General features: G+C 37.8%; 1 protein-coding gene across 2 annotated transcripts; it reads left to right on the top strand.

The window, feature by feature from the left end:
- On the top strand, positions 1–26,415 carry Tshb (thyroid stimulating hormone subunit beta). 2 transcript variants are annotated; one of them, XM_059265976.1, is made up of 3 exons: positions 1–326; positions 25,462–25,624; positions 26,082–26,415. In XM_059265976.1, exons 2-3 carry the CDS (start codon positions 25,463–25,465, stop codon positions 26,334–26,336), a joined length of 417 nt encoding a protein of 138 aa, XP_059121959.1. In that variant the 5' UTR covers positions 1–326; position 25,462; the 3' UTR covers positions 26,337–26,415. The 2 variants fall into 2 exon arrangements, with proteins under 2 accessions (XP_059121959.1, XP_059121958.1); XM_059265975.1 differs by lacking the exon at positions 1–326 and having other exon boundaries at positions 23,668–25,624.
- The last annotated feature ends 1,233 nt before the right edge of the window (positions 26,416–27,648 follow it).

Here is a 27,648-nt window from a genome sequence, read left to right as displayed (position 1 = left end):
TTTTGTCTTAAACTTTATTACATTCATTCATTCATTTATTTATTTATTGTGTGTGTGTGTGTATGTGTATGTGTGTACATGTACCACTGCACATGTATGGAAGTTGGTTTTATCATTTGGGGCACAAAGATTGAACTTTGGTTGTCAGGCTTGGTGGCAAATGCCTTTCCTCGTTGAACTATCTTGCTGGCCCAGAATTTATTTTATAGATTACTGATTTTAGTGGATATTATATCAGCTTTGAAGCAAATATGAGTATCCTTAATATTTCTTATAGGCCACAGACTTCTGAAGAGTCACAGATGCCAAAAAAGGCCTTGCTGGAGGTAAGAATAAGAGGAGAATGTGAATTTTGATTTTTTTTTCTCTGTTTTGGGGGTTGTGACAGTTTGAATGAGACATATCCTCCATGCTCTGGGGCATTTGAATGCTTGCTTCCAAGTTGGTGGCACTGGGGAAGCTTAAAAGGTGTGGTCTTACTGGAAGAAGTGTGCCATTGGAGACGGGCTTTGGAAGTTTAAAGACTTGCACCATTTCTAGTTTACATTCTCTTCAAGATGTGAGCTCTCAGCTTGCTGCCTAGCCACCATGCTTTCCACTTCCTGGCCATGTTGTATTCTTATCCCTCTGGAACTGTAAGCCCAGATAACATTTTCCTTCTGTAGGTTGCCTTAGTCTTGGTGTTTTATCACTGCAATAGAAAAGTAACTAATACAGGGACAGAACTCAAGATTTGATACATGCTAGTCAGACAGTCTACCACTAAGTTACGTCTCCATCCTGAAGAAACTGAATTTGAAGTACTGTTGGTAATGTATAATGTTAGAAACATCAGAGCTATCTAGTGGAAATATTAGACAAATCTTGAATACTCCAGAAGGGTCAGTATTTAGTAATTATTGGCATATAGGTACCATTTAAAGTGCCATTGGCTAGGGTTTGAGAGATGACTCGGAGGTTAGCAGTGCCTTACGCTTTTCCAGAAGACCCCAGTTTTGTTTCTGGCATCAACAACACTGCCTCGAACTCTAGTTTGAGGGGATCTGCTGCCCTCTTCTGGTCTCTATGGGCTTTCGAAAACATACACACACATAGACACACAGAGACAGAGACAGATGAGACACAGAGACAGACAGAATAAAACAAAAAAATCTTAAAAAATTCAAGTCTTGAACTAGAAACACACTTTCTACATATAATGAATATGTAATTATAGAATAGAAAGGAGTTAATACTAGAAGCAGGGACATCTGAAAAGGGGGATTGCCTAAGAAAGAGGGGCTAGTAGAGGAAGGAAAAGCCTAAGGAGAGTAAGGAATTATGGAAATCTAGGAACAAAGTGATTCAAGGGAGTATTCACCTCCCCCCTTTTTTGAAACACACAGAATTTACTCTCCCCCCCCCCCCCCCGAGACAGGGTTTCTCTGTGTAGCTATGGAGCCTGTCCTGGAACTCGCTCTGTAGCCCAGGCTGGCCTCAAACTCACAGAGATCCACCTGCCTCTGCCTCCCGAGTGCTGGGATTAAAGGTGTGCACCACCACCACCACTGCCCGGCTCAGAATTTACTTCTAATTTAAACACACCTAAACAATCTTATTCACTTGTTGTATTACTACACTCAGGAAGACACAGATAATTCTCATCACCACATCAAATTTCATTGTTGCCTTTCCTCTCAATTTTTTAAAGTTTATTTTTTGTTTTTACATCCCAACCAAAGTTTCTCCCCTCCTCTTCTTCCAGTTCCTCTCCACTACCATGTCCCTTCCTATCTAACCCTCTTCTGTTTTTCTTCGGATACAGGTGGGCCTCCCATGGATATCAAGCCAGCCATGTTATATCAAATTGCAGTAAGACTAGGCACCTCCTCTTCTATTAAGGCTGGATAAGGCAACCTGGTAGAAGGAAAGGGTTCAAAAAGCAGGCAACAGAGTCAGAGACAGCCCCTGTTATGAGTCTTACAAGAAGACAAAGTTATACAATTGTAACATATGTGCAGAGGGCCTAGGTCAGTCCCATATAGGCTTTCTGGTTGTTGGTCCAGTCTCTGTCAGCCCCTATGAGCCCAGGTTAGTTGGTTCTGTGAGTTTTCTTATGATGCCCTAGCCATGGCTTCCACAGGATTCCTTGAGATCCACCTAATGTTTGGCTATGGGTCTCTGCATCTGTTTCTATCAGTTGCTAGCTGAAGCCTCTCTGATGGCAGTTGTTGGGCTAGGCACCAATCTATGAGTATAGCAGAATATCATTAGGAATCATTTTGTTTCATTGACTTTTCTGCACCATCTTTACCCCAGAACATCTTAGAGGCAGGACAAATTTGTAGGTCAAAGGTTTTGTGGCTGGATTGGTATCCCACTCCCTCCACTGGAAGTCTTGCCTGGTTATGGGAGATGACCGGTCCATCCAGGCTCTGTATGCCCTATAGCTAGGAGTTTTAGATAGGGTCATCTTCATAAATTCTTGGGAGTTTTCATTACTTTAGGTTTCTAGCTCTTCTGAGAGATGTCCCCAGATTCCAGTCATCTCTCCTAGTACTCTCTCCTTCCATCTTCTCCCGACCTGATCCCTCCTGTTCCCATACCCATCCCCCATCCAGACCTCCCCCTCCACCCCTGTCCACCTATGATGTCTATTTTATTTCCCATTCACAGTGAGATTCATGCATCTCACCCTCCTTGAGCCCTCCTTGTTACTTAGCTTCCCTGGGTCTGTGGATTGTAGCATGATTATCTTTTACTTAACTGCTAATATCCACTTAGGAGTGAGTACATACCATGTTTATCTTTCTGGGTCACCTCACTCAGGATGATCTTTTCTAGTTTCATTTCATTCATTTGCCTGAAAATTTCCTGTCATTGTTTTTAACAGCTGAGTTATACTCCATTGTGTAAATGTACTACATTTTCTTTGTCCAGTCTTTAGTTAAGGACATCTAGGTGGTTTCCAGTTTCTGGCTATTACGAATAAAGCTGCTATGGACATATTTGAGCAAGTGTCCTTGTGGTATGGTGGACCATCTTTTGGGTATATGCACAGGAGTGGTAAAGCTCTGAGTCTTGAGGTGGATTGATTCCTAGTTTTCTGAGAAACTGCTATATTGATTTCCCACGTGGCTGTACAAGTTTGCACTCCACCAGCAGTGGAGGAATGTTCCCCTTGCTTCACATCCTTGCCAGCATGAGCTGTCACTTGTGTTTTTGATTTTAGCCATTCTGACAGGTGTAAGATGGATCTCAGTGTCCTTTTAATTTCCATTTCCCTGATTGCTAATGATATTGAACAATTCTTTAAGTGATTCTTGGCCATTTGGGATTCCTCTGTTGAGAATTCTGTTTAGATGTGTACCTTTTTTAATTGGATTGTTTTTTGATGTCTAGTTTCTTGAGTTCTTTATCTGTTTTGGATATTAGCTCTCTGTCAGGTGTGGGTTTGGTGAAGATCTTTTTCCATTCTGTGGGCTGCCATTTTGTCCTTTTGACACTGTCCTTTGCCTTACAGAAGCCTTTCTGTTTCATGAAGTCCCATTTGGTAATTGTCAATCTTAGAACCTTCATGATTGGTGTTCTGTTCAGGAAGTTGTCTCCTGTGCCAGTGCATTCAGGCTTTATTCTCCTCTTTCACTTCTTTCAGGTTCAGTGTATCTGGTTTTATGTTGAGGTCTTTGATTCACCTGGACTTGAGTTTTGTGCAGGGTGGTAGACATGGATCTATTTTCATTCTTCTACATGCCGACATCCAGTTTGATAAACACCATTTGTTGAAGATGCTTTTTTTTTTCCATTGTATAATTTTAGCTTCCTTGTCAGAAATCATGTCCATAGGTGTGTGGCTTTACTTCTGGGTCTTCAGTTGGATTTCATTGATCGTCCTGTCTGTTTTTATGCCAGTACCATTTTATTACTATTGCTCTGTAGTACAGTGTGAAATCGGGGATGGTGATACGTACTGAAGTTCTTTTATTGTACAGGGTTGTTTTAGCTATCCTGGGTTTTTTGTTTTTCCATATCAAGTTGAGTATTGTTCTTTCAAAGTCTGGAAAGAATTGTGTTGGGATCTTGATGGGGATTGTGTTGAATCTGTAGATTGCTTTGGGTAAGATGGCCATTTTTATACTATGTTAATCCTACTGATCCATGAGCATGGGAGATCTTTCTGATATCTTCTCCAATTTCTTTCTTCAAAGATTTGAAGTTCTTGTCATACAGGTCTTTCACTTGCTTGGTTAGAGTTACACCAAGATATATTATTTGTGGCTGTTGTAAAGGGTGTTGTTTCCCTGATATTTTTCTCAGTCTGTTTATTGTTTGTATATAGGAGGGCTACTGATTTTTTTTTTAGTTAATTTTGTGTCCAGCCACTTTGCTGAAGGTGTTTATCAGCTGTAGAACTTCCTGGGTGAATTTTTTGGGTTGCTTATGTGTACTATCATATCATCTACAAATAGTGACACTTTGACTTTTTCCTTTCTGGTTTGTATCCCCTTGGTCTCCTTATTGATCTAGCTAGAACTCTAAGTACTATTGAATAGATATGGGGAGAGTGGGCTTTATCTTCTCCCCGATTTTAATGAAATCACTCTAAATTTCTCTCCATTTAATTTGATGTTGGCTATCTGCTCAATGTATATTGCCTTTATGATGTTTAGCTATGACCCTTGTATCTCTCCAAGACTTTTATCATGAAGGGATGTTGGATTTTGTCAAAGGCTTTTTCAGTATCTAGTAGATGATTATGCAATGTTTTTTTTTACACTTTGTTTAAATGGTAGATTACACTAAAAGATTTTTGTATGTTAAATCATCCCTGCATCTCTGGGATGAAACCCACTTGATTGTGGTGGATGATCTTTTTTGATGTGTTTGGTTTGTGGGTATTTTATTGAGTACTTTTGCATCTATGTTCATGAGGGAAATTGGTCTGTAATTCTCTTTCTTTGTTAACTCTTTGTATGATTTGAATATCAGGGTGACCGTGGCCACATAAAATGAATTTGGCAGTGTTCCTTCTTCTCTATTTTGTGGAATAATTTGAGGAGTATTGGTATTAACTCTTTGAAGGTCTGATAGAATTCTGAGGTAAAACCATCTGACCCTAGCCTTTTTTTGTTTGGGAGACTTTTAATGGCTGCTTCTATTTCCTTAGAGATTGTAGATCTGTTTAAATTGTTTATCTGATCTTGATTTAACTTTGGTAAGTGGTATCTGTAGAGAAAATTGTACGTTTCTTTTAGATTTTCCAATTTTGTGGAGTACAGGTTTTTGAAAAATGACCTAATTCTTTGCATTTTCTCAGTATCTGTTATGTTCCTCTTTTCGTTTCTGAGTTTGTTAGTTTGGATATTTTCTCTCTGCCTTTTAGTTAGTTTGGATAAGGGTTTGTCTACCTTGTTGATTTTCTCAAAGAACTAACTCTGTTTTATTGATTTTTTTTTTTGTATTGGTCTCTTTTTGTTTCAATTTTACTGATTTCAGCCCTGAGTTTATTTCCTATGGTCTACTTCTCTTGGGTGTATCTGCTTATTTTTGCTCTAGAACTTTCAACTGTGCTGTTAAGTCATTAGTATGAGAATTCTCTTATTTCTTTTAGTGCTGTGAACTTCCCTTTTAGTACTGCTTTTATTGTGTCTCATAAGATTGGGTATGTTGTATATTCATTTTCATTGAATTCTAAGAAGTCTTTAATTTATTTCTTCATTGACCCAGTGATAATTAAGTAGAGAGTTGTTTAGTTTCCATGAGTTCATATAGGTTTTCTATTGTTGAGATCCAATTTGAATCCATGGTGATAGGATACAAAGGGTTACTTCAATTTTCTTGTATCTTTTGAGACTTGCTTTGTGACTGAGTATATGGTCAGTTTTGGAGAAGGTTCCATGAGGTGCTGAGAAGAAGATATATTCTTTTGTGTTTGGGTAAATGTTCTGTAGATATCTTTTTTCTCCATTTGAGTCATAACGTTTGTTAGTTCCATTATTTCTCTGTTTAGTTTCTGTCTGGATGACCTGTCCATTGATGAGCGTGAGTGGGGTGTTGAAATCTCCCACTCTTAATGTTGTGTGATTTAAGCTTTAGTAATGTTTCTTTTGCAAATGTGGGTGCCCTTGCGTTTGGGGCATAGATGTTCAGAATTCAGATGTCATCATGGTGAATTTTTTTTCCTTTAATGAGTATGAAATGTCCTTCCCCATCTCTTTTGATTCATTTTGGTTTGAATTCTATTTTGTTAGATACTAGGATAGTTATACCAGCTTGCTTGTTAGGTCTATTTGAATGGAAAATCTTTTTCCAACTCTTTACTCTGAGGTAATGTCTATCTTTGATGTTGAGGTGTGTTTAAGATGAATTGTGTTTTCGTATCCATTCTGTTAGCATGTTTATTTTTATTGGCAATTTGAGTCCATTGTTATTGAGAGAGATTAATGACCACTGATTGTTTATTTCTATTGTTATGTTGGTGGTGGTGGTGGTGGTGGTGGTGGTGGTGGTGTGTGTGTGTGTGTGTGTGTGTGTTTCCCTTCTTTGAGTTGTGCTGGTGTGAGATTATCTATTGCCTGTGTTTTCATGGGTGTTAACTTCCTTGGGTTGGAGTTTTTCTTAGGGCTGGATTTGTGGATAAATAATGCTTAAATTTGCCGGGCGGTGGTGGCGCACGCCTTTAATCCCAGTACTCGGGAGGCAGAGCCAGGCGGATCTCTGTGAGTTCGAGGCCAGCCTGGGCTACCAAGTGAGTTCCAGGAAAAGGCGCAAAGCTACACAGAGAAACCCTGTCTCGAAAAACCAAAAAAAAAAAAAAAAATGCTTAAATTTGACTTCATCATGGAATATCTTGTTTTCTCCATCTATAGTGATTGAATGTTTTGTTGGGTATATTAGTCTGGGTTGGCATCTGTGATCTCTTAAGAGTCTGAAAGACACTTATCTGTCCAGGTCCTTGTGGATTTTAGAGTTTGTTGAGAAGTTGGGTGTAGTCCGTATAGATTTGCCTTTATATATTACTTGATTTTTTTCCCCTTGCAGCTTTTAATATTCTTTCTTTGTTCTATATGTTTAGAGTTTTGATTATTATGTGGCAGGGACACTTTCTTTTCTCATTCAATCTATTTGGTATTCTGTAAGCTTCTTGTATCTTTATAGGCAAGTCCTTCTTTAGGTTAGGGAAATTTTCTTCTATGATTTTTTTAGATTATATTCTGGGTTTTTGAGCTGGGATTCTTCTCCTTTTTCTATTCCTATTTTTTTTAGGTTTGGTATTTTCATGATGTCCCAGATTTCCTGGATGTTTTGTGTTAGGAGTTTTTTAGATTTAACATTTTCTTTGACTGATGAATCTGTTTCTTCTATTATACCTTCAGTGCTTGAGATTCTTTCTTCCATCTCTTGTATTGTGTTGGTGATGCTTGAATTTGTAGTTCCTGTTTCTTTACCCAGATTTTCCATTCCCTGAATCCCTTAGTTTGTGTTTTCTTTATTGCTTCTATTTTGATTTTCATGCCATGAATATTTTCTTTTTCTTGGCTTTCTTTAAGGGATTTGTTGATATCTTCTTTCTTTTTCTTCTTCTTCTTCTTCTTCTTCTTCTTCTTCTTCTTCTTCTTCTTCATCATCATCTTCGTCATTTCCTTGATTCCTTTAAGGGAGGTTTTCATTTCCTCTTTAAGGATCTCTGTCTTCATAAAGTTGTTTTTAAGATCATTTTCTTGTGCATCAGCCGTGTTGGAATATTCAGGTCCTGCTGTCGTAGGATAGCTGGGTTCTGGTGGTTCCCTATTGCCCTGGCTGTTGTTGATTATATTTTCACACTGGCATTTAGGCATCTAGGTTTGGGATGATTAGTTCTAGTCACTGATTTCTGCGTTTGTCTTTGTTGGATGGTTGTTTTGTTCCTTGGTTTCTTTTTTGTCTTTGGTTTTCTAGTCTTTGTGGCCTGGATTTCTGGCAGCTGGCATGACCTCTGATCTAGTAGGGAGTCTCTGTCCAAGTTGTGAGTTGGCTTTCTGGTGGTTAGCTTAGCCTTCAGTGCAGCAGGGGGTCTCTGATCTTCTGATTGGTGTGGCCTGCACCTGAGCAGCTAGTTAGGAAAATCAATCTTGGTTTATTTTTGTAGGACTGTAAGTGTCAACTGTTGTGTTACAGTTTTGATTTAGAAAATGGAATAGAGTTTGAGCAAAGAAAGACTATTGTTTAAGATACCATTTTTTGAAATTTAAATTTTCAAAGATTATGAAGTATAAGGTCTTCTAATCCTGCCATTTATCTTCTCAGTAGAGTAAAGGACTTGTTTTAGGAAAATCACAAAGGATAACAATCAGGATAAGGCTATTGTAGTCATCAAAGTAGTTCTGTAAAAGTTGAAAAATTCTTAGATTGGAAATTTAAGTTCCAGGCTTTTGGATTAGGCCTAATGCCTGTCCTAAGACAAATATCCATAACTTCATCACTCTAGCTGGTAATAAAATGTCTTCTACTTCATATAAATATAATTTAATGATGTCAAAGAGCAAGTTGCTTTGGTTGATACAAAGGTTAGAGATGTATTATTCATAATTTAGGCAACCTGAATTTAAACTGTAGTAGTACATTAAGAACATCAGTGACAGGTCAGCTGTGGGTTACAAACAGAAAATGGCAGAAAAGAAAGGTAAGGCTTAACAGCATTTCAGTTATGAAATCAGGGATTAGAACTAAAAGGACCAAAAAGATCATTTAATTTTAACATATCTTTAACTTGTGGACTGTAAAAACAATTAAAGTTAGAAAATAGTTGTAAAATATTACCTTTAACCTATGTAGGCATATGCATAATTTACATAGTACATAAATATTACCATATAATCAATAATAAATAGAAGTTGAAAATATATTCTTTGACTAAATATATTTTGTTAACGAGCATGTTTCATAAAACTAGCAAATTTAAGCCAGATGGTGGTGGCACATGCCTTGAATCCCAGCTCTTGGAAGGCAGAGGCAGGTGGATCTCTGAGTTTGAGGCCAGCCTGGTTGACAGAGGGAGTTCCAGGACAGTTACACAGAGAAACCCTGTCTCAAAAAAAAACCAAAAACCAAAAAACAAATAAAACCAAAACCCAAAACAAAACAAAAAACCCCAAAACTAACAAATCAGTAAAATCCATAGAGCAAATTGTCATTCTGTCAATTTCCAATTACTGTTTAATTAAAAAAAAGTTATTTGCTTGGTACAGCTTTTTATGTAGTTAAAAGAAGTCTATGTTTGGACTATGACTTGGAAAAAGAATCCCTTTCCCCCAATTACTTCTCATAAAATCAATAGTATGTAAATGACGTACAGTTTCAAAAAGTAGAGTTTTTTTTCCACCAACAATATTATTTACATTGCTGAATCTTCCTACTCTTTGCTAAATAACTATTACATTAAAAAGTTCTTTGTCCCTTATAATTGTATCTGAGATTTTTATATATTAATTCCTCACTAAAAACCAATATACTTTATTGGATTACATTTAATTAGAGGAACTATTTCAGTTCAGACTATAGGTGACATAAATGTGTTACTAGTGTGGGGTTTGATTAGCTGTCCCTAACTCTGCCTTTCAATTCCTAATAAACTTATTGGAGTGATATTTTAATTGTATTACAGCTCTGGGTGGAAATGTATCCTGGCAGTCAGGAGCCAAGGAATACCACAAAGTCATACCACACAACAAACCTCACACAAGAGATTTATTGGGAGGGAAGAATCCACAACAGTGGCTGCCTCTGCTTGGGTAAGAAGCAGCAGAGAACTGAGCAGAAGACAGGGTTTATATGGGATTTCTGGGGTGGATTTCCATGGTGGGGATTGGTGAGATTTCAAATCCAGAGCTTGGGGTAAGCCCATGGATTTGTGGGACTCCAAAACCTGAGCTTGTGCTTTTTACTCTGCAGGGTTGGGGCTGAGGCTGGCCATTAGGACTGTTTAGAGTGTTCTGTGGGTAGAACTAGCAGTTTGAAATTCCTCAGGAGAGAGGCCTGGCCATTTGTGTGCTTCAGAGTGCTACAATAAGAACTAGATGAGATGAAACATTATACATTTTAATGGAAGAGAGCTGGAAGGTCTTGCTTTGTAAACCAGACTGTCCTCAAATTTTTAGTGGTTTTATTCCTCAGCTTTCTGATTGCTGGGGTTACAGTCATTCATCATGACACCTAACTTTTAGTATAGGTGAGACTTCAGATGATGACTGGTGTTTATGAGTTCCCTAGTTCCAGATTCATTTTACATACTTTTCTGTCTTCAGACACCTCTTTACTATCTTGGAAGTACTCTCAATATCGGCAGTACCCATATTACTTGCTTGATTACTCCAGTGGCCATTTTTTCTTTCTTTTAAGAAAAATTATTTCTTTAGAATTTCATACATACATCGAGTGTATTTTTGTCACATTCTCCCACTTTCTCCCCCCCCTCCTCCCCCCCCCCCCCCCCCCCCCCCGATTTCCCCTGTGGTTATTTGAATGAGAAATATCCCCTTAGGCTTGTGAATTTGAATACTTGTTCCCTAATTAGTGACCCTGTTGGGAAGGTTATGGAACCTTTAGTAGGTGAAGCCTTGCTAAAAGTATGTCACATGCTTTGACAGTAGAAAGTCTGGGCTTCCTTTTCTCATTCTTGCTTCCTGTGTGTGGATGAAATGTGTTCAGCCAGCTTCCTGCTCTTATCACCTTTCCTTTCTTGTCTGTTACCATGGTTTCCCTGCCATGGTAGACTTTATCCCTATGGAACTATAAGGCAAAACAAACTCTTCTCACCAAAGTTGATTTTTGTCAGATTATTCTACCATAGAAGCAGGAAAGTAATGAATATATTCTCCCCGTCTTCCAACTTCATCTCTCTTTAATATAATTCACTGAGTTCAATTAATGCTGCCCATATATGAAAAGGTGCAGGACTATCCTTTGGGAGCACATATCAGGGACTACACCCCTAAAGAAAACTGACCTTAAATTTAAGGCCCACTCCACAAGATAGAACCCATGCCTGACACTGCTTGGATGGCCAAGAACCTGAGACTAGATAGGCCATGGGCCTAGGGGAAAACCAAATACTATTGGTCTGCTAAAGGAACACAGCAATACAATGACTCGTAATGACATTCTGCTAGACCCACAGATTAGCACCTCACTCAGCCATCAGAGAAGCTTCCTCTTGGAATACATGGGAACTAACACAGAGACATACACAAATGGACAGTGTGCAGAGAGTGAGAGATTTTGGAATAACTCAGCTGTAGATGGGATGTCCTCATCATACTTCTCTCTTCAAGACTCAGGGAGCTATGTGGAAGAGAAGGCAGAAAGATTGTAAGGGCCAGAAGTGATGGATAACACCAAGGAAATAGTGTTCTCTAGACACAACAGGACTGATGAACATATGAACTCACAAACTGTGGCAGCATGCATAGGGCCTACACAGGATCAAGCCAGACAGGATCCTCATGCTGAGAGTGGGAAGTGGACACAAGCTCCTATCCCTAACCAAGAAGCTACTTGAAAAGAAAGAAATAGTTTTCTCCATTGGAGTCTCACTGAGTATATTAACCACACTTAACCTCATGTCCAGCAGTAGATGGTCAATGCAAAACAAACTCAATATTATTTTTATAGACTTTTTGTCTTCTATTGCTTTGGGAATTTTTTGTCTTACTGGTCTTTCACATGTATATTATGGTTTCTGAGTTTATGTTTTTGTGGGTTTTGTTTTTGTGTATGTGGTATGTGAATGTGTCTCTATGTTTCTTGTGTTTTTTCTTTTTTTCCTTTTTTTTGGGGGCCTATTTTCTAAAGAAAGAAAGGGTGTGGAGTTGGGTGGGTGGGAAAGTGGGGAGGATCTGGGAGGAGCTGGAGGAGAGGAAACAAGCAAAAAAAAAAAAGAAAACAGCTTTTGTCTGTGTACTGCACTATTTCTGTGTCTTCTATATATTGATTTTATGTATCATATACTGCTATTTTTTGCATATGTAGTAATTTTTATTGTGTGACAAATATTGTAGATTTTACATTTTAATGTATTCAAATTTGTATGTTGGATTTTGTTGCATTTTCTTACAGAATGCTGGAGTTGGCTCTTACCCACATTTTTATCACTCCTGGGTAACTTAATCTTTTTGAAAGTTGTCTTGTTTTTTTTCGGAACAGCCTTAACTATAACTATTATTACTCTGTCCTAAAAATTCTAGTTACTCAACTTCTTTTAACTTTTATACTTGTCTTTTTAACTCAACAGGACTGCCCATCTCTGTCTGGTTTCTGTTCTCTGTGCTGTGGCCTAGAAACTGCCTCTAGGCAGCAAGCTAGGAAAATCGCAGGGCTTAAGTTATGTTTCTTATTCTTTCTGTATCAGCCTTGTATCTGTTGTCCAATATCTGAACAGTTGTTTCATATACTTTATTGTTTTTCCTAATTCCTTGAAGTAAGAATGCAGTTCTGGATTTTAATGTATGATGGCTGGAAGAAAAAAAAAGGTATGTAGGGCTTTGGGGAAGAGTTGGCTAGTGTGGATAGTAAATAAGAACAATTGTTAATGGGCTAAAGACTGAGAGACTTCCTCTTGTGTGAGGCATGGAAAGTCTTTTGTGGTTTTTTGGTTTTATTGAGGAATAGTTCCTCCTTTTACTTCACATGTGGGAAAGCTCACTAAACCTGATTGATTTGGGGCAAAAACGGCTGACTTTGTTTGATTCTCCTGCCTTTTCCTAGAAGCAAGCCCAGAAGGTAATATGCTGACCCAAGAAGAAGACATACAGCCCAGCTGGGGCAGTTGGTGACCACATGACATTTGAGGTTCCTGTTTAATATCTAGGTAGAGATGCCTAATATAGGCAGTTCGATATATGAGGCTGAGGCTCAAAAGTGTTCTGGGCTGTTAGCTTAGATATGTGAGGATAGTGGGTGTATTGGTTACTTTTCTCATTGCTGTGACAAAATACTGAACAAAAGCAACTTAAGGAAGGAAGAGCTTATTTTGGCTTACAGTTTGAGGGTAAATTCCATCATGGTGGAGAAGGCGTGATGACAGGACATGAGACAGTGAATCCCACTGCATCTGTAGTCAGGAAGCAGAGAGAGATGCATGTTGGTACTCCGCTCCTTTTTCCTTTTTATCCAATTTGGAACTTCAGCCAAAGGGATGGTGCTGCCATATTTAAAATGAGTCTTCACCACTCAGTGAACTCAGTGTAGAAACTCCCTCACAGATGTGCTCAGAGTTTGTTCTTCCCCTGCATGATTTTGATCAGACGACCATCAACATGAACCACTACAGTGGGCCTGGTGAGTGACTGGTAAGAACGAACATCTTGAGGGTAGCTTTGCCATTATGTGGGACTTACTGAACAAATGAGTTAATGGATTCCTGAATATCCATCATCCTCGACTAAAGGTAATTTTAAACACTGGGAAAAATTCACACACACACATATAGTGAGGAAAGTTGATTGCATTATGGGCCGATTATTCCTTGGTTACTACTGATTAATTTCCTAGCTGAATCTTTTATTGATTTTTGAAAATAACAATGCTGCTAACATCTTTTAAAAGTAAAAATATGCAGAACAAAGATAAGAAAAAGGTAATTTTAGTAAGATCAATAGCATATTGTTGGTTAGCTGCTGAGAAGTAGTTACACCTGTTATTATGAGTACAATTAATTCTGCTCATATTATTCATCCAGAGAAATATCTAATTACAGAGGGGTTATATAAAGTAATATAAGTAGAAATGAAAAATATTATACTAAGGAATAGAGGAACTGGGTGATACACAGGAAGCACTGATGCTCATCTTTATAACACTGAATTTTATTACAGGAAATGTTAACAATTCTTATTAACATTTATATATGACCTTAATTTAAAAAATGTTTTTGAATAGAGTTTAGAGAGCTCATGTAAATTCATATAAATTTGGTGTATTAGGGACTTTCATCTGTTACCAAAAGAGAGAAGCAAATTGACTTGTTCCATATTTAAATCAAATTTGTCATCCACTTAGGAGCTTTAGAGGAGAAAATGATCAATCACATTAGGGCCAGCTCTACTTGAGTTGTATGCATTGGCTGTGAAGCAAACATTAGAAGAAGTTAGGTAAACAAACGGCTTTGTTTTAAATGGCAGGTCATTCTAATGTGACTCTCACAGGGAACTATTGATGTGAAAGAAAATCTGCTGCCTCCAGATTAGAGTTTTATGGAAATAGATCACATTAGAAACTAGAAAAACATCTATTCTCTGGGGAAGGGAGGGTGATAACAAATCTGTTTCATATTATAATGATACTCCGATTTAGCTACTTAGGATGGGTGGGTATTTTTTTCCCTTCAAAAATGAATTAATCTGTTAATGTAATATAAAAGATGTCAAAAAGCTTGTTTTAAGCTCGGCTTTGCCTAAAGCCATCTATAGAATATCTGAGTGTTTAGTAATTTGAGGATAAATTTAATTATGTACTCTAGTGTTTTCATTTACTTACACAACCAACAAGTATCTATTGAACACCTAATGTATGGCTTTTGCTGATTTGAATTCTGAGACTACAATGTGACTGAATGAGACAAAGCCCTTCCCTCTTAAGGTGCTTACATTCAATTTTGCAGGGGAGGACAAAGAATACACATTAGTAAATAGTAAACAAGTTAATATCAGGAAATTATACATGTTATGAGATGAGGGGATAAAAATGGCAGAAAATGTGCCCTGTTAGATGTGGTGGCTAAGAAGGCTTTCATTAAGCTGAGATGATAAAGAGGAAGTCATTCTAAAATATGATGAAAGGGCTCTTCAGAAGGAACAAATAGTGAGTAAAAGCCCTGCTGCAAGAACAAGTCTGGCATGCTCAAAGGACTATGGTGAGTCAAACGGTGTTCAGGTGCGTGGGTACGTGTGTGGGGAACAGAGCAGTAAGTAGGTCATTTGTACTACTGGACTTTAGAACAGCTTTGTTAGGTATTATTGAACAGTAAACTTCCTATGCTGGTTTTCTCTCTCCTACTCCTGGCTGTCTTTAGTTTGTAGACTTTTTACTCTAATCTTCACATGGTATTCTCCAGTTCATGTGTTTGTGTCTAAATTTCCCCCAAACATATTGAAAGGGGCCTTTTCTATTCCAATATGACTTAGTCTTAATTGCAATCTAATATACTAGAAGTTAGAATTTCACAGAAGAATTGTGGAGTTACACAACCCCAAACACTGCATGTATTTAAAGTGTACATTTGATGAGATGTATACTGTGAGTCATCTTAAATCAAGGTAACTTTTTTTCATTTCTAATGGTCCTCTGCCCTGTTGGTAATCTTTTCCCCTTTGAGCCAATTTTTGATTTTTGAGCCAAATTTGATGCGAGCTTTAATTAAATGCTGGACAGGATGATGGACTCTGGCCAAGACCATTTTGAGGTTCCCAGAAAATGGCAACAAGTCACATTTTGCAGAGGCTTAAAAAGGCAAAACCACAAGGCCACTGTATTTTCCATTAGGTCCAATCAGGGGCAAGCTTACATCCTACTTCCTGCTGGCGTACCTCCACCCACATCCAGTCAAGCACACCTGCTGCGGTTGGGTCCAGCAAACTTGTTCAGGGGAGAAAAAACATGTGGCTTGTTATCTACCAATCAACACAACCTCCCGCATTCCAAGAAGTGGTCTGTCCTTGGGTCAGTGGGGCTTACAGGGTAACTTTGCCCTTAGACCTTATCTATTTTTCTCCAACTCTGGGCAATCATTAATTTTCTTTTTGTTTGTATTTATTATTATCAGAATCAGAGAGTGTGTACTTATCTTTTGGATCCAGCTTTTCTCATAAACAATAACTATTTTGGAAATTCATTGACATTGCTGTGTCAGTGGCTTATTTCTATTTATTATTGACAACTATTCTTTTAATGTGCCATGACTTATTTGTCACTGTGGATGACCACTAGGTTATTTCTAATTTTAGTTCATTACAAACAAAGGCTTTGTGAATGTTTGCATACAAGTCTGTGTATGGGCACATGCTTATGTTTCTCCTGAATCAATACTTAGGAGTGGAATGACTGAGTTATTTGGTATGTGTATATGTGCTATCATGTTAAATATGATGCAGGAATAGTAAATTAAAGCAACAAAGGAAGGAGTCTGAGAAGTGAGGAAATGCAGCAAGTTTAAAGAAATGAAAAGAAGAAGGGGATTTGAGAGATTGTTATAGAAATAATATAACAAAAGGTTAGAAATAATGGAGAAAAAAGAAATGATTCTCATAAACATAGAAAGGGGAATAAAATGACATTTCTTTAAACAACAGCAAGAGCAAATGCTAACAATATAGTGGAGAGGGGAATAGGACAAGCATAGAAGGCTTCCATTTTCCAAAGGATGAAGGAAGAAGAGAGAGAAATGAAAGGAAATGAATGAAGATTGTCCAAAAATAAAAAAAGATAAAATTAGATGAATGTATGAAGAGGAATAAAATGTAATAATGTATAATTGAAAGGAAGCATGGTATGTGTGTGTAACCTAAAAAATAAAAAAAAAACTAATAAAGGGCTGAGGCAACTTGTTTCTGGATCTTCACAAGTTGTAGACTGCTGGTTATGTGCATGGAAATGGGAAGGGTCAGCTGAATTGTGGAAGGTTGTTTTGCTATTGCTTATCCAGATGTTGAGCCTGTGTTAGGTAAGTGTCCATATCTACCAGAGTTGTCTTCACTTTAGTAGCTTCTCTTCTTTGCCTACAAGGGACCTCTGCTGGCCATACTTAGCTTTGCAGTCTGTGGGCTGGGCAGGTTTCCGCACCCTCTGTGAAACTCCACAGATCATACCCTCTGGGTGACTACTGTTCTTGAGGGAGAGGGATTGATTAGCTTCCAATTGTAGGAAAGGATGAGAAACAGTCACAGCACTGAGATTTGTACAGGAGGAGGACCTGCCTTTGTATTTTCAAACCTTTATGAGTATCAGTCACCCTGCTAGAGAGATGCCATGGTAGATACCAACCAAAAACACTGGAGCTTCAGACTCTAGAGCAGTGGGTGATGGGTGGATGAAATGAGATGTGAGGGCCACAGGCTTGTCCTGGAGGCAGTACTCCTGGCCTTTTTATTAGGGTGATCTGGCCTTTTGGAGGAGCCTTCTGATTCCCAAAATAGTCAATTATTTTTTAAAGGTGTTTTAGTAATAGTGTGAATATCTTACTTATAGTTACATGCATGATTACCATTTCCAGTGCATTTCAATCCTCAGTGTGGATCTTGATTTATGATCTAGTATAATTCTCTCCTGGACCAGCCTGCTGGCAGTAAATTCTTTCACTTTTCCTTCAGTTTTGAAAGATGATTTTCATTGAAGAATTCTGCGTTGACAGAATTTTTTCCTTCAGCACAGATCCACAATCTTCAGGCTTTATCATTCTCATTAGAAGTTAGCTCCTTATGTTTTCTACATTATGTGTAACTTTCTGTCTGTTCTTAAGGCTTTTCTCTTTATCATTGATGTTGGTGATGACATGTTTTAGTTTGGATTTCTTTATAATTTTATACTTGAGTCATTGGGGTCTTTGGTTCTGACTTATTATTTTTATAAGGTCTGTAAACCTTTTTTTTTCTTTTTCTTTTGGTTTTTCAAGACAGGATTTCTCTGTGTAGTTTTGGTGCCTGTCCTGGAACTCATTCTGTAGACCAGGTTGGCCTTGAACTCACAGAGATCCGCCTGGCTCTGCCTCCAGAGTGTTGGGATTCAAGGTGTGCGCCACTGCCACCCGGCCCATCTGTAAACCTTTAAATCATTGCATCTTCAATTTTTTCTGTGTTCTTCTCTTTTGAAGACTGCTTTCTTATGCTTAGAATCATGGCATTTTTCTGAATTTGTCAAATCTTAGTCATCTTTTCAAATTGTTTTCACTGTGTATTTCATTTAGAATTGCTTATACTAAATATCTTCAGCTTCATTAATCTTTTCCTTTGAAATATCTAATCTGTTACATAAAATATATCCATTACAGCATTTTTCATGAAAATATTGTTGCTTTCATTTTTAGAAGTTAAGTTTTGTCTTTATGACTCTACTTAGCCTTTCCCCTAGTTACTTGAATTTATGGAAATTGGTTAGAATAGAATGCCTAGTTTGTTGTTGTTATATATATTAATTCTGTTATATATACCAGTTCTGGCTTGATTTCAATTAATCAATTTCTTCTTCATTGTGAATTGTACTTTCCTGCTTCTTTAGAGTTTTTTTTTAAATGAATGCTACATATTATAGATTATACCTTGTTGGGTGCTAGATATTTCTGCATTCCTATCAATATTCTTCACCTTTGTTCTGTAAGTTGTGCTTTTTGGAAATAGTTGATCCCTTTAGGAGTTGTTAGAAAAGGTCAGAACAGCATTTAGTTAAAGACTAATCTCTCTCATAATTGAAGCAAACCCTCTGAGTACCCGACCTCATTCCCCATAAATTAGGAGATTGCCACTGGTGCAGGTTGGAAAGGGTGCCATGCCTCAGCCTGGATGTGTCTAGATGGTTCTCTTTCATCTTCTCTGGATTCTCCCCTGCCCTTCAGCCTCAACTAGTTTTTTCAAATATGTACATCAATCAGTTTTCATCTGAGTGCAAAAAGATCCTCTGACATGCTCCAGAATTCTCTGCATCTCTGTTCTTTCTAGTATTCTTCTGTGTGAACCCACGATGTGTTGGGTTCCGTGGACTCAGGCCTACCTTATCAATCTAGAAGTACTTTTTCCTCTGACTTATTGTCTTTCCCTGCACTATCACCAAGACACTGTCTTCATGGAGTAAAATTGAGATGTTTTGCTCCCCTTCCCTTTGCCACCAGTCATGGCAAACTCCCTGATCCTCTGGATCTTACAGTCTTTCTGTCACCTCTTCCACAATGTTCCCTGAGCCTTAGGTAAGAGAGTGTTTTGTAGATATATCTGTTGGGACTGGGCTACACAACTCTGCATTTTGATTGGATGTGGTTTTCTGTCTGTTGCAAAGAGAAGTTTCCTTGATGAGGGGTGAAGACTACACTTACCTGTGGGTATGAGGACAAATGTTTAGATTGTTGTTAGGGATTATGGTGGTTTAGTAATTTAATGGTTATAGACTCTCCTCCAATAATCATGAATTTACCAGTACTGAGTAGTTTGCTAGATTTCTAGTACAAGGCGTGGTTTAGAGATTATGATGATAGTAGCTTGTATTTAGAAGATGTGTAGTCCCTGTTCTGGTTTTATATCTGTTAAACTCTATGTTGTTTGGGAACACCTCCAGACTGAGTCCCTACTTAGTGAACTGCAACCAAATTTAGTATGTAAACTAGCTGCAGATCCAATTAGTACACTTGTGGCAAATAGCTATCTTAGTCAATCATAGCAGTCAACCTTATCAGTCATGAGCAACCAGCTGATCAGAACATATTCATGTAAGCCACACCTTGAACAGTATCCAGCCAGACTATTCCTCTGCCTTCCTCTGCTTTCTGTCCACAGATGCTGCCTGGCTTGTTGTGTTGCTGAGCTCTTCTAGCCTTTTCTTTTCAGAGCCCTGTCTGATTTGTGAGTCTTTCTTTGTTCAGTTAAACTCTGTTAAATGTATTTTTCCCTAAAGTTTTTCCTTAACTATGTCTTGACTTTGCCATCACCCTTTGGGGAGACTCACCTATGCCAGAAATCATATTTTGTCTGTAACTTACATTAATAATAAAGGTTAAAGTAAGTGAAGACAAATGGGATTTTCAATAACCTCTAAGAATATCTAGGATTTCATTCAGCATCTATCATATGCCAGGGATACTATATATTTAATTCTCTTAAAACCCCTAATCATTAGAAAAGCTTTGGAGAATCAGAGAAGATTTTGCAAAAGTGGTATTTCTCAGATAAGCCATGAAAGATGAACAGTAGTTATCTGAGATGAGGCATGGGATGAAGCCTTGGGCAGGTGTTCCAACAGAGGGAACAGAATATTCCCAACTGGAAAGGGAAAATATAGCTAACTCAGCTCAGCTTGTCTAAAACGACAGGAAGCAGAGAAAAGGTGTGGTTTGGATATGTAGGGAGGATTGGGAGATAGATGAGCAGGATAAAACCAGGGAGCCAGAATAGACCATGAGGGGCTTTAAAAGAGATAACAAGTCTGGACTTTGTTTCCTGAAGGCAATTTGGAAGTGCCCAGTGCAAGTTTGGGGCATGGTACTTAAGTTACAATATGGAAAAAGTAGATTAAATGAGTAAAATTAATACATTGGTATAGAGATTGAGAAAAAGTATGGATTAGTTCCAAATGTTAAGTAATCACCTACACACTTGCCCAGCCACTTACACATCAATGAATATATTGGCTAAATATTTATCAAACAAATATTTCTGTGTTATTATAAATTAACTATTTCTTATGGAGTCCTTATGTGTCACTGATATAAACATTGATATTAATTATTTTCTGAGACAGGATGATGCTACATAATACTCCATTCAGGCCTTGAACTCTGTTCCTCTGCTTCCTGAGTTCTAGGATGACAAACACACACACATGTACTTTTTGCTAGGTAAGGAAACTGAAATAAGCAGAACTCATGAATGCCAATGATATTGCTAGTTAATGACCAAGCCAGAATTTGATCTCAAGTCAGTTTTACATCCTGCCAGATTTAGCCATGCTACTCAAAGAAACATTTCACACTGTAAATTATATTAACATCCTGTAAAATCCAAGAAAAAAACAAAACAAAAAACATTTTGACCAGTTGGCCTAAATTTCCAGAAAGAAGTTACCTTTGTTTTATAGATGAATAATTTTATGTATGTATCTCTACATAAATAAGTGACATTTGGAGTCCTCAAGCCCCAAATAAATTTGCACTCTCAGGACTTTTTTCACCACTGCTCTATGGTCTATTCTTTATTAATATTAACAGATAATAATATCAGTTATTAACATGAATAGATATTAATAAAGGATATATTTGAAATAAGAGAGAGGAAGATGCATGCTATAATAATGTCAGAGTTTCCAGGGGGAAGATATTGTGAACCTGTTTGTATAAACAAGTTTTATTTGGGGTTCAGTATGAATTTTCAATAGATGCTTTTCAGATAAGAAAGCAGCAATTCAAATGCAATTATATAAACAAGAGGATTAGAGGGAAAATATCCTGAAGGGTATAAAATGAACAGAGTCTGGGTCATCATAGCATCAACTCGCCAATGCAAAGTAAGGTAGGTGTCTACCCTGAGCAGGACCTGTAAATGAAATGCCTTTGTTATCATTTCATTTTATTTTAACAGTTGGAGTATTTACTTAAAAATTGCAAATGCTGAGACAGAACTAAAGTTTTTAATTATTGCTCCAAATCATGCAGTAGTGAATGAAGAAGAGTGAACCACATATTGGCAGATGAGGTGAGATTCCGTTGACTTAAAGGATGGAAACAGTCTGTCAGTCTCCTGATGAAGAATGAATAGTGTGCACGACTTTCTCCTACTTACATTTTGACTTAAATGATTTTTATCACTTGAATAATCTGTGTATTTAATCCTCACAATTACTAATGGCCATCTTTGATAAAAATATATTCTGGGAGAGTTTTAGAGTAAATTCAGTTTTGAGTGTACACAGGGGTACCAGTGTTTTCATTACTATCGGGGACATCCCATGTTAGAAGATACTTTTAGTTATTTGATAGTGAAACTCTCTTGGATAGTATCCAATACATATATCTTATTAATATAATACATTTTTCTTTCTGAAAAAGTATTCTGCTTTAGTGAAATGCTGGGTTTGCTCAGAAGTAGAGAAATTGATTCTTTCCATTGTGCAGTAATGACTTCAAGTAGAAAAGAGAGATAACAGATATTAGCAGAGCAGAGAGAAATGTGTTTAATAATGAAAATATTAAGAGCAGAAAGAAAATATGGAGCACAAATAATACTGTTTTTTGTAGTGTTATGTAGCTGAAGGATTCATATGAATTATTTTTTGTAAGAGTAGCATTGTAGATTACTAATTCTAATTTAACATAGAATCACAGATTATTTGTGCTGTGAAGACTTTCCTGGTAATCTTTTGATGTTTAATTTTCCTTTTATAGATGAGGAAATTGAGGTACAGGAAAGTTATGTTGTCAGTAATGAAAACACTGGTACCCCTGTATACACTCAAAACTGAATTTACTCTAAAACTCTCCCAGAATATATTTTTATCAAAGATGGCCATTAGTAATTGTGAGGATTAAATACACAGATTATTCAAGTAATAAAAACATTTAAGTCGAAATGTAAGTAGGAGAAAGTCATGTACACTATTCATTTGTCATCAGGAGACTGACAGACTATTTATTTATAATAAAGAAGTAAAATAGAATCATTCATATTCTTTATCTTCACAGCATTATATAAGCACTGTGACTGGTGATCCGGGCCTTTTTAAATGCTTTGCTTTTGTTAGCTTAAACTTCTATATTTATAAAAGGGAGTCTTGCTGGACAATGGTGGCCCATGCTTTAATCCCAACACTCAGGAGGCCGAGGCAGGTGGATTTCTGTGAGTTCAAGACCAGCCTGGTCTACAGAGCTAGTTCCAGGACAACCAGGCCTATGCAGAGAAATTCTGTCTCAAAAACCAAAAAACAAAACCAAAAAACCCAAAAGGGAATCTTAAAACAGTGTCACTCTTGAATAGGATAGCAATAGGGGAAAGTTATAATACAATTTTTTTATCTTAAACATTTTAGAAGAAATTTATTACTTTTAAAATTATGTGTGCATGTGTGTATTGTGTATGAGGGTGACTGTGTAGGCCAGAAACATCGATCTCCTGGAGCTGGAGTTACAAGGGGTTGTGAGTTGCCTGATGTGGGTGTTGAGAGCTGCACTCAGGTCCTCTACAAGAGAAGTACTTGATCTTAGCCACTGAGTCATTTTTGCAACCCTATCTTACAATTTTTGGAAGGGTCAGGTGTGTTCCTCTGTTTTTATCTAGCAGATGAATAAATAAGATTAAATATTTTCATCAGTTTCTTACAGACCCATGGGAAATTTCTGCTCTTTAAGTTCTGAGCCAGTATTCTGATTATAGGTTACTACACATGCTATTTCATATAGAACTATAGAGCTAGAAGTCGTTTCTGTGGTGAAACCCATTGGAGAACTGTGAAGATGGTGGGGAAAGATGTGAGCAGCAAGGGCAAGTATTCTATAGCACTTTCCTGGTCGCTATTTTCAAGACCCCTTGGAGAATCCTCTAGATCTGTATCACTAATATAATAGAACTAACTGAATACTATAGAGGGAGCTTGTATTTTTATGAAAAACTTTGCAAAAATCAGATTCTCTGGGAAAGAAATTCTTATGGTTTCAACTGGGATAGTATTTTAACTGTAGAGCTGGATGTGAGGTTCAGTATGTGTGAGGCTCGGGTCCAACATCAGAGTGCATCAAACCAAGAGTTCTTATGATCTACTCCCTAATGCAAACATTTAAAAAATACTGCAAGGGATGCTCACATATGTAATACCTTGTTTAACAGAATTTACCACCAAACACTTTCCTAAAAGGTTATTTCACTTATCTATCCGTAAGTGTAGTAAACGTAAGGAAATCTGATAAATGGGGTGGGAGTGGGTGGGGCATCAGAGTCATAACATGGACTTTCTCAGAGAACTTAGAACAAACTATATTTTTACATTTGTGCTCATACTTGGTTCTTCCTGAACGGTTGGTGTTTTGGGTCAAGGACTATATCAATGCATCTCTCAGCGCATAGTCCAGATGCTCAGTACATGTATGTATATCCAATTTCGGCAATTCCTATGCTAGGAGTAGGAGATTGTTGAAATGACTGTAGAAGTTGACATTTAGAATTACTCCTTAGTAACTTATGTTAATACTTTAATTTTCATCTTATACATTTATTGAAGACAAAATTCTGGTTACCTGAGACTGATGTACAAGGTTCAGTAAGTAGAGATTTTAAAGTATGCAGCTTAAAATTGTTGTTGACACAATTGACAGATTTGAGAAAATCTTGATTCTTTCTTAATGATTAAATAAAATGTTTAGCGAATAATTTTCTTTTAATGTTTTTACAGCTATTTATTGTGGGGTGGTGGTTCTAGGAAGCTCTGCAGCATGCATATAGAGGTCAGAGGACAACTTCCAGGAAGGAGTCTATTCACTCAGTCTACCATGTGTGTTCCAGGGACTGAACTCAGGTTGTCAGGCTTGAGAAGCAAATGCTTTTGCCTCCGAGCCATCTCAGCAGTCAGTGAATATTCAGTGAGGACTATGTATATGTATACACACACACACACACACACACACACACACACACACACACACATATTTACTAGCAACGATAATTGAGAAGAAAAAAGTCCAAACATACCTAGCTAGTTGAACAATATTAGTAAAAGGAAATAAAAAGTCTTCTTAATCTTAGAGGTGATCAACCTACATCTAAAAGTCTGAAATTTGATTACCCTCTTTCAGTAGCAGAACCAAAATAATTATAAGTCATAACATTCCCCAGATCATTACAATGTTCACTGATCCTGAACAGCTTCTTCATTAGACAGGCTCACTGAGATGAATGTTGTGCTCAGTGGCCCCTTTGCTGCCTCCCATACAGCCCAAACTGCTAATGAATCTGCTTTCTTGACTGGGTTAGTCTAAATGTGTCAAACTATGTTTTTTGGCTCTCTATATACTTTAAATAATGAGTGTCATACAACTTCTATATAAAATGATCTTTTATTTCAACTTCAATTTTTTTCAACCCTAAAAGAATACCTTAAGAATTCAGAAGGGGCCTTCTAACTGGTATTATTACTTAACACCAGTCGTAATTTTAGCTCAACTTTCCAGGACCTCCTGCTTCCTTGACTAGCAATGGTAGAATTATAGGCAAGATTACATATACTGGGTGGTACTAAAGTTTGGTTATGATTATTCTTGGTTTCTTTCCATCTCTAATTATAAGAACCCTTTAAACTTTTGAACCAACATTTTTAGAAACTTATAATTCTGGGAAAGCCCCTTCCTAAAGAATATTTATTAATTTACTTCTTATAATGACAGGCATTTTATTACAGCTCCAATGAATGAATTATTTCACACTTAGTTAGCAGAAAGCTGTCAGTTTTCAGTTGTGATATCGTAAGCTTCCATGTCACCTCCCAGGGGAGCTCAGTGGTACTTCTAGCCAAGACCTCTAAGATATTAGCTTCTGTACTATGGGTGTACAGGGTCATAGCTGCATTTGACTGTATATGAGAAGGTTTGAGAAGATTGGATATGTAAAAACACCTTATGTAGGGCTCAGAGATAAGTAACCATTCAATATATTTTAGCTGTTCTCATTATTGTATATGTATACACACACATACATATATATGTGCATAAGCTTTCCACAGAATGTACAGAAAGGATACATGTAATGAGTTCTGTGATTTTTATCTTTGATTCAGCATGAATGCTATCATCCTGCTCTCCGTGCTTTTCGCTCTTGCATATGGGCAAGCAGCATCTTTTTGTATTCCAACTGAATATACAATGTTCGTGGATAGGAGAGAGTGTGCCTATTGCCTAACCATCAACACCACCATCTGTGCCGGGTATTGTATGACACGGGTATGTTGTTCACTGTACTTCTTTTAGCTGTAAATTATATAGGCCTAAACTGGTCTGTTGATATTTAGAAAGTCAGTGAGATAAATCATAGCATCATTTTCCAAATCCAATGGTGCTGTCTCTTTGGGAAGCCAAGAGCATTGTTTTCAGAATTATAATAATGTGACTCTGTTCAGAAAAAGAAGTACACATACATTTGTAACAGTCTACCCCCAACTGATTTAAACCTTATTTTGTTCTCATGATCAAAGGTAAATAAGAATAAAGTGTCTTTTTTGGGGGGAAGTCTCTGAGGGGCTAAGTGTAGATGTGTTAAGCTAGTATTGCCTAACAGAGCTCAAGAGTCCTCTGTAGGTCATCACTGAAATAAAGGTAATATCAGTAAATTATGGTCTTTTATTGTACTATCTAAAGTAGTATGAAATTTATCATGTTATGATCTCTTTTCTTTCCATAGGATATCAATGGCAAGCTGTTTCTTCCCAAATCTGTACTCTCCCAGGATGTTTGTACATACAGAGACTTTATCTACAGAACTGTGGAAATACCAGGGTGCCCACACCATGTTGCTCCTTATTTCTCCTACCCTGTTGCCATAAGCTGCAAGTGTGGCAAGTGTAATACTGACTATAGTGACTGTATACACGAGGCTGTCAAGACCAACTATTGCACCAAGCCACAGACATTCTATCTGGGGGGATTTTCAGTCTAACTTTAACAGCATTGCCACTTGCAATCTCGTTAAATGTGTTTACCTGGAATAGAACCAATAAAATACCATTGATACTTTTTGCCTGCCTTTTAATCCATAGGCACAGCCTCACAGGCATTAGAGAGCTTAAGAAGCTTTAGAAGAAGAGGTGCATGGAAGAGGCTGTCATGGTTTCCATACAGAGCAGAGTGGAGGGAAATTAAGAGCAGGAACATGAGCTGCTGCTGAAAGCCAGCCCCAGGAGATGTTTCTTACAGACAACAGGGTGTCTATCTTGACCTAAAAGCAAACATGAAGCTACTGCAGAGTTCTAGGAAGAAAGGACTGTCGTTAGAAGTTGGAGGAATGCATGGCCTCGGGACTAGGAACACTGTCCCTTTAAAGGCTAGCAGCAGGGCTGGAGTGCAAGTGGTGACACGAGTGTGAAATCTGGCACAGAAAACCTGATCCTGGTCATTCGAGTGCTCTGAATAAAACTCCACCAAAACTCAGCCAAGAGTGTGGGCACCACCATCCTCTTTAATTTAATTACTCTGGTGGGCCAGCTGACCTATGAAAAGTATACCCCAGAAGGTCAGCTTATAAAGCCTAGAAAAGAGGCCACGATCATTTTACATGTGGGAGCCTAAATCCTTCATAGTCCCTCAAGTAACAAGAGATACTTTCCAGCATTTATACCACAAGCAACTTGTGCTTTGGGGCTTTGGCTATCATAAAACACTAGTACAACCACCACAAGTTTTAGGATTGGGGAGAGAGGGTTAAGAGAGTCAATGGAGTGGATTGTGTTGTTTTAACCCTAGCTTTCATTCATAGGGAGGCATTGCTTTGGGTGAATAGGCTTAGTAGGGGGCTATTTTTCTTTTCCTTCCTTAGATGTTCCTCCTCCTCCTCCTCCTCTTCCTCCTCCTTTTCCTCCTCCTCTTCTTCTTCTTTTTTTTTTTTTTTTTTTTTTTGGTTTTTCAGAGACTGGGTTTCTCTGTGTAGCTTTGGTGCCTTTCCTGGATTTCTCTCTGTAGACCAGGCTGGCCTCGAACTCACAGAGATCCGCCTGCTCTGCTTCCTGAGTGCTAAGATTAAAGGCGTGCGCCACCACCACCTGGCTAGATGCTCCTTCTTAAGAGTTGAACTTTAAGTGATGTTCTGTGGACTCAACCTTAAAAAGACTGTCTTTTATTCATCCATTAATTGTCACCGTGAAGTAGAAAACTACTTGTCAGTAGGGCCATGGAGAATGGATGTGTTGCACAGCCACTGTCACACAGTGTCTTGTGAATGCCTGCATGCTGACAGGGAGGCCAAGGAGGGGGAG

This window comes from Peromyscus eremicus, chromosome 6, assembly GCF_949786415.1.
Source record: "Peromyscus eremicus chromosome 6, PerEre_H2_v1, whole genome shotgun sequence".
Classification (NCBI taxonomy): domain Eukaryota; kingdom Metazoa; phylum Chordata; class Mammalia; order Rodentia; family Cricetidae; genus Peromyscus; species Peromyscus eremicus.
Note: the sequence above shows the minus strand (reverse complement) of the source record. Positions and strands in the feature narration are given on the sequence as shown.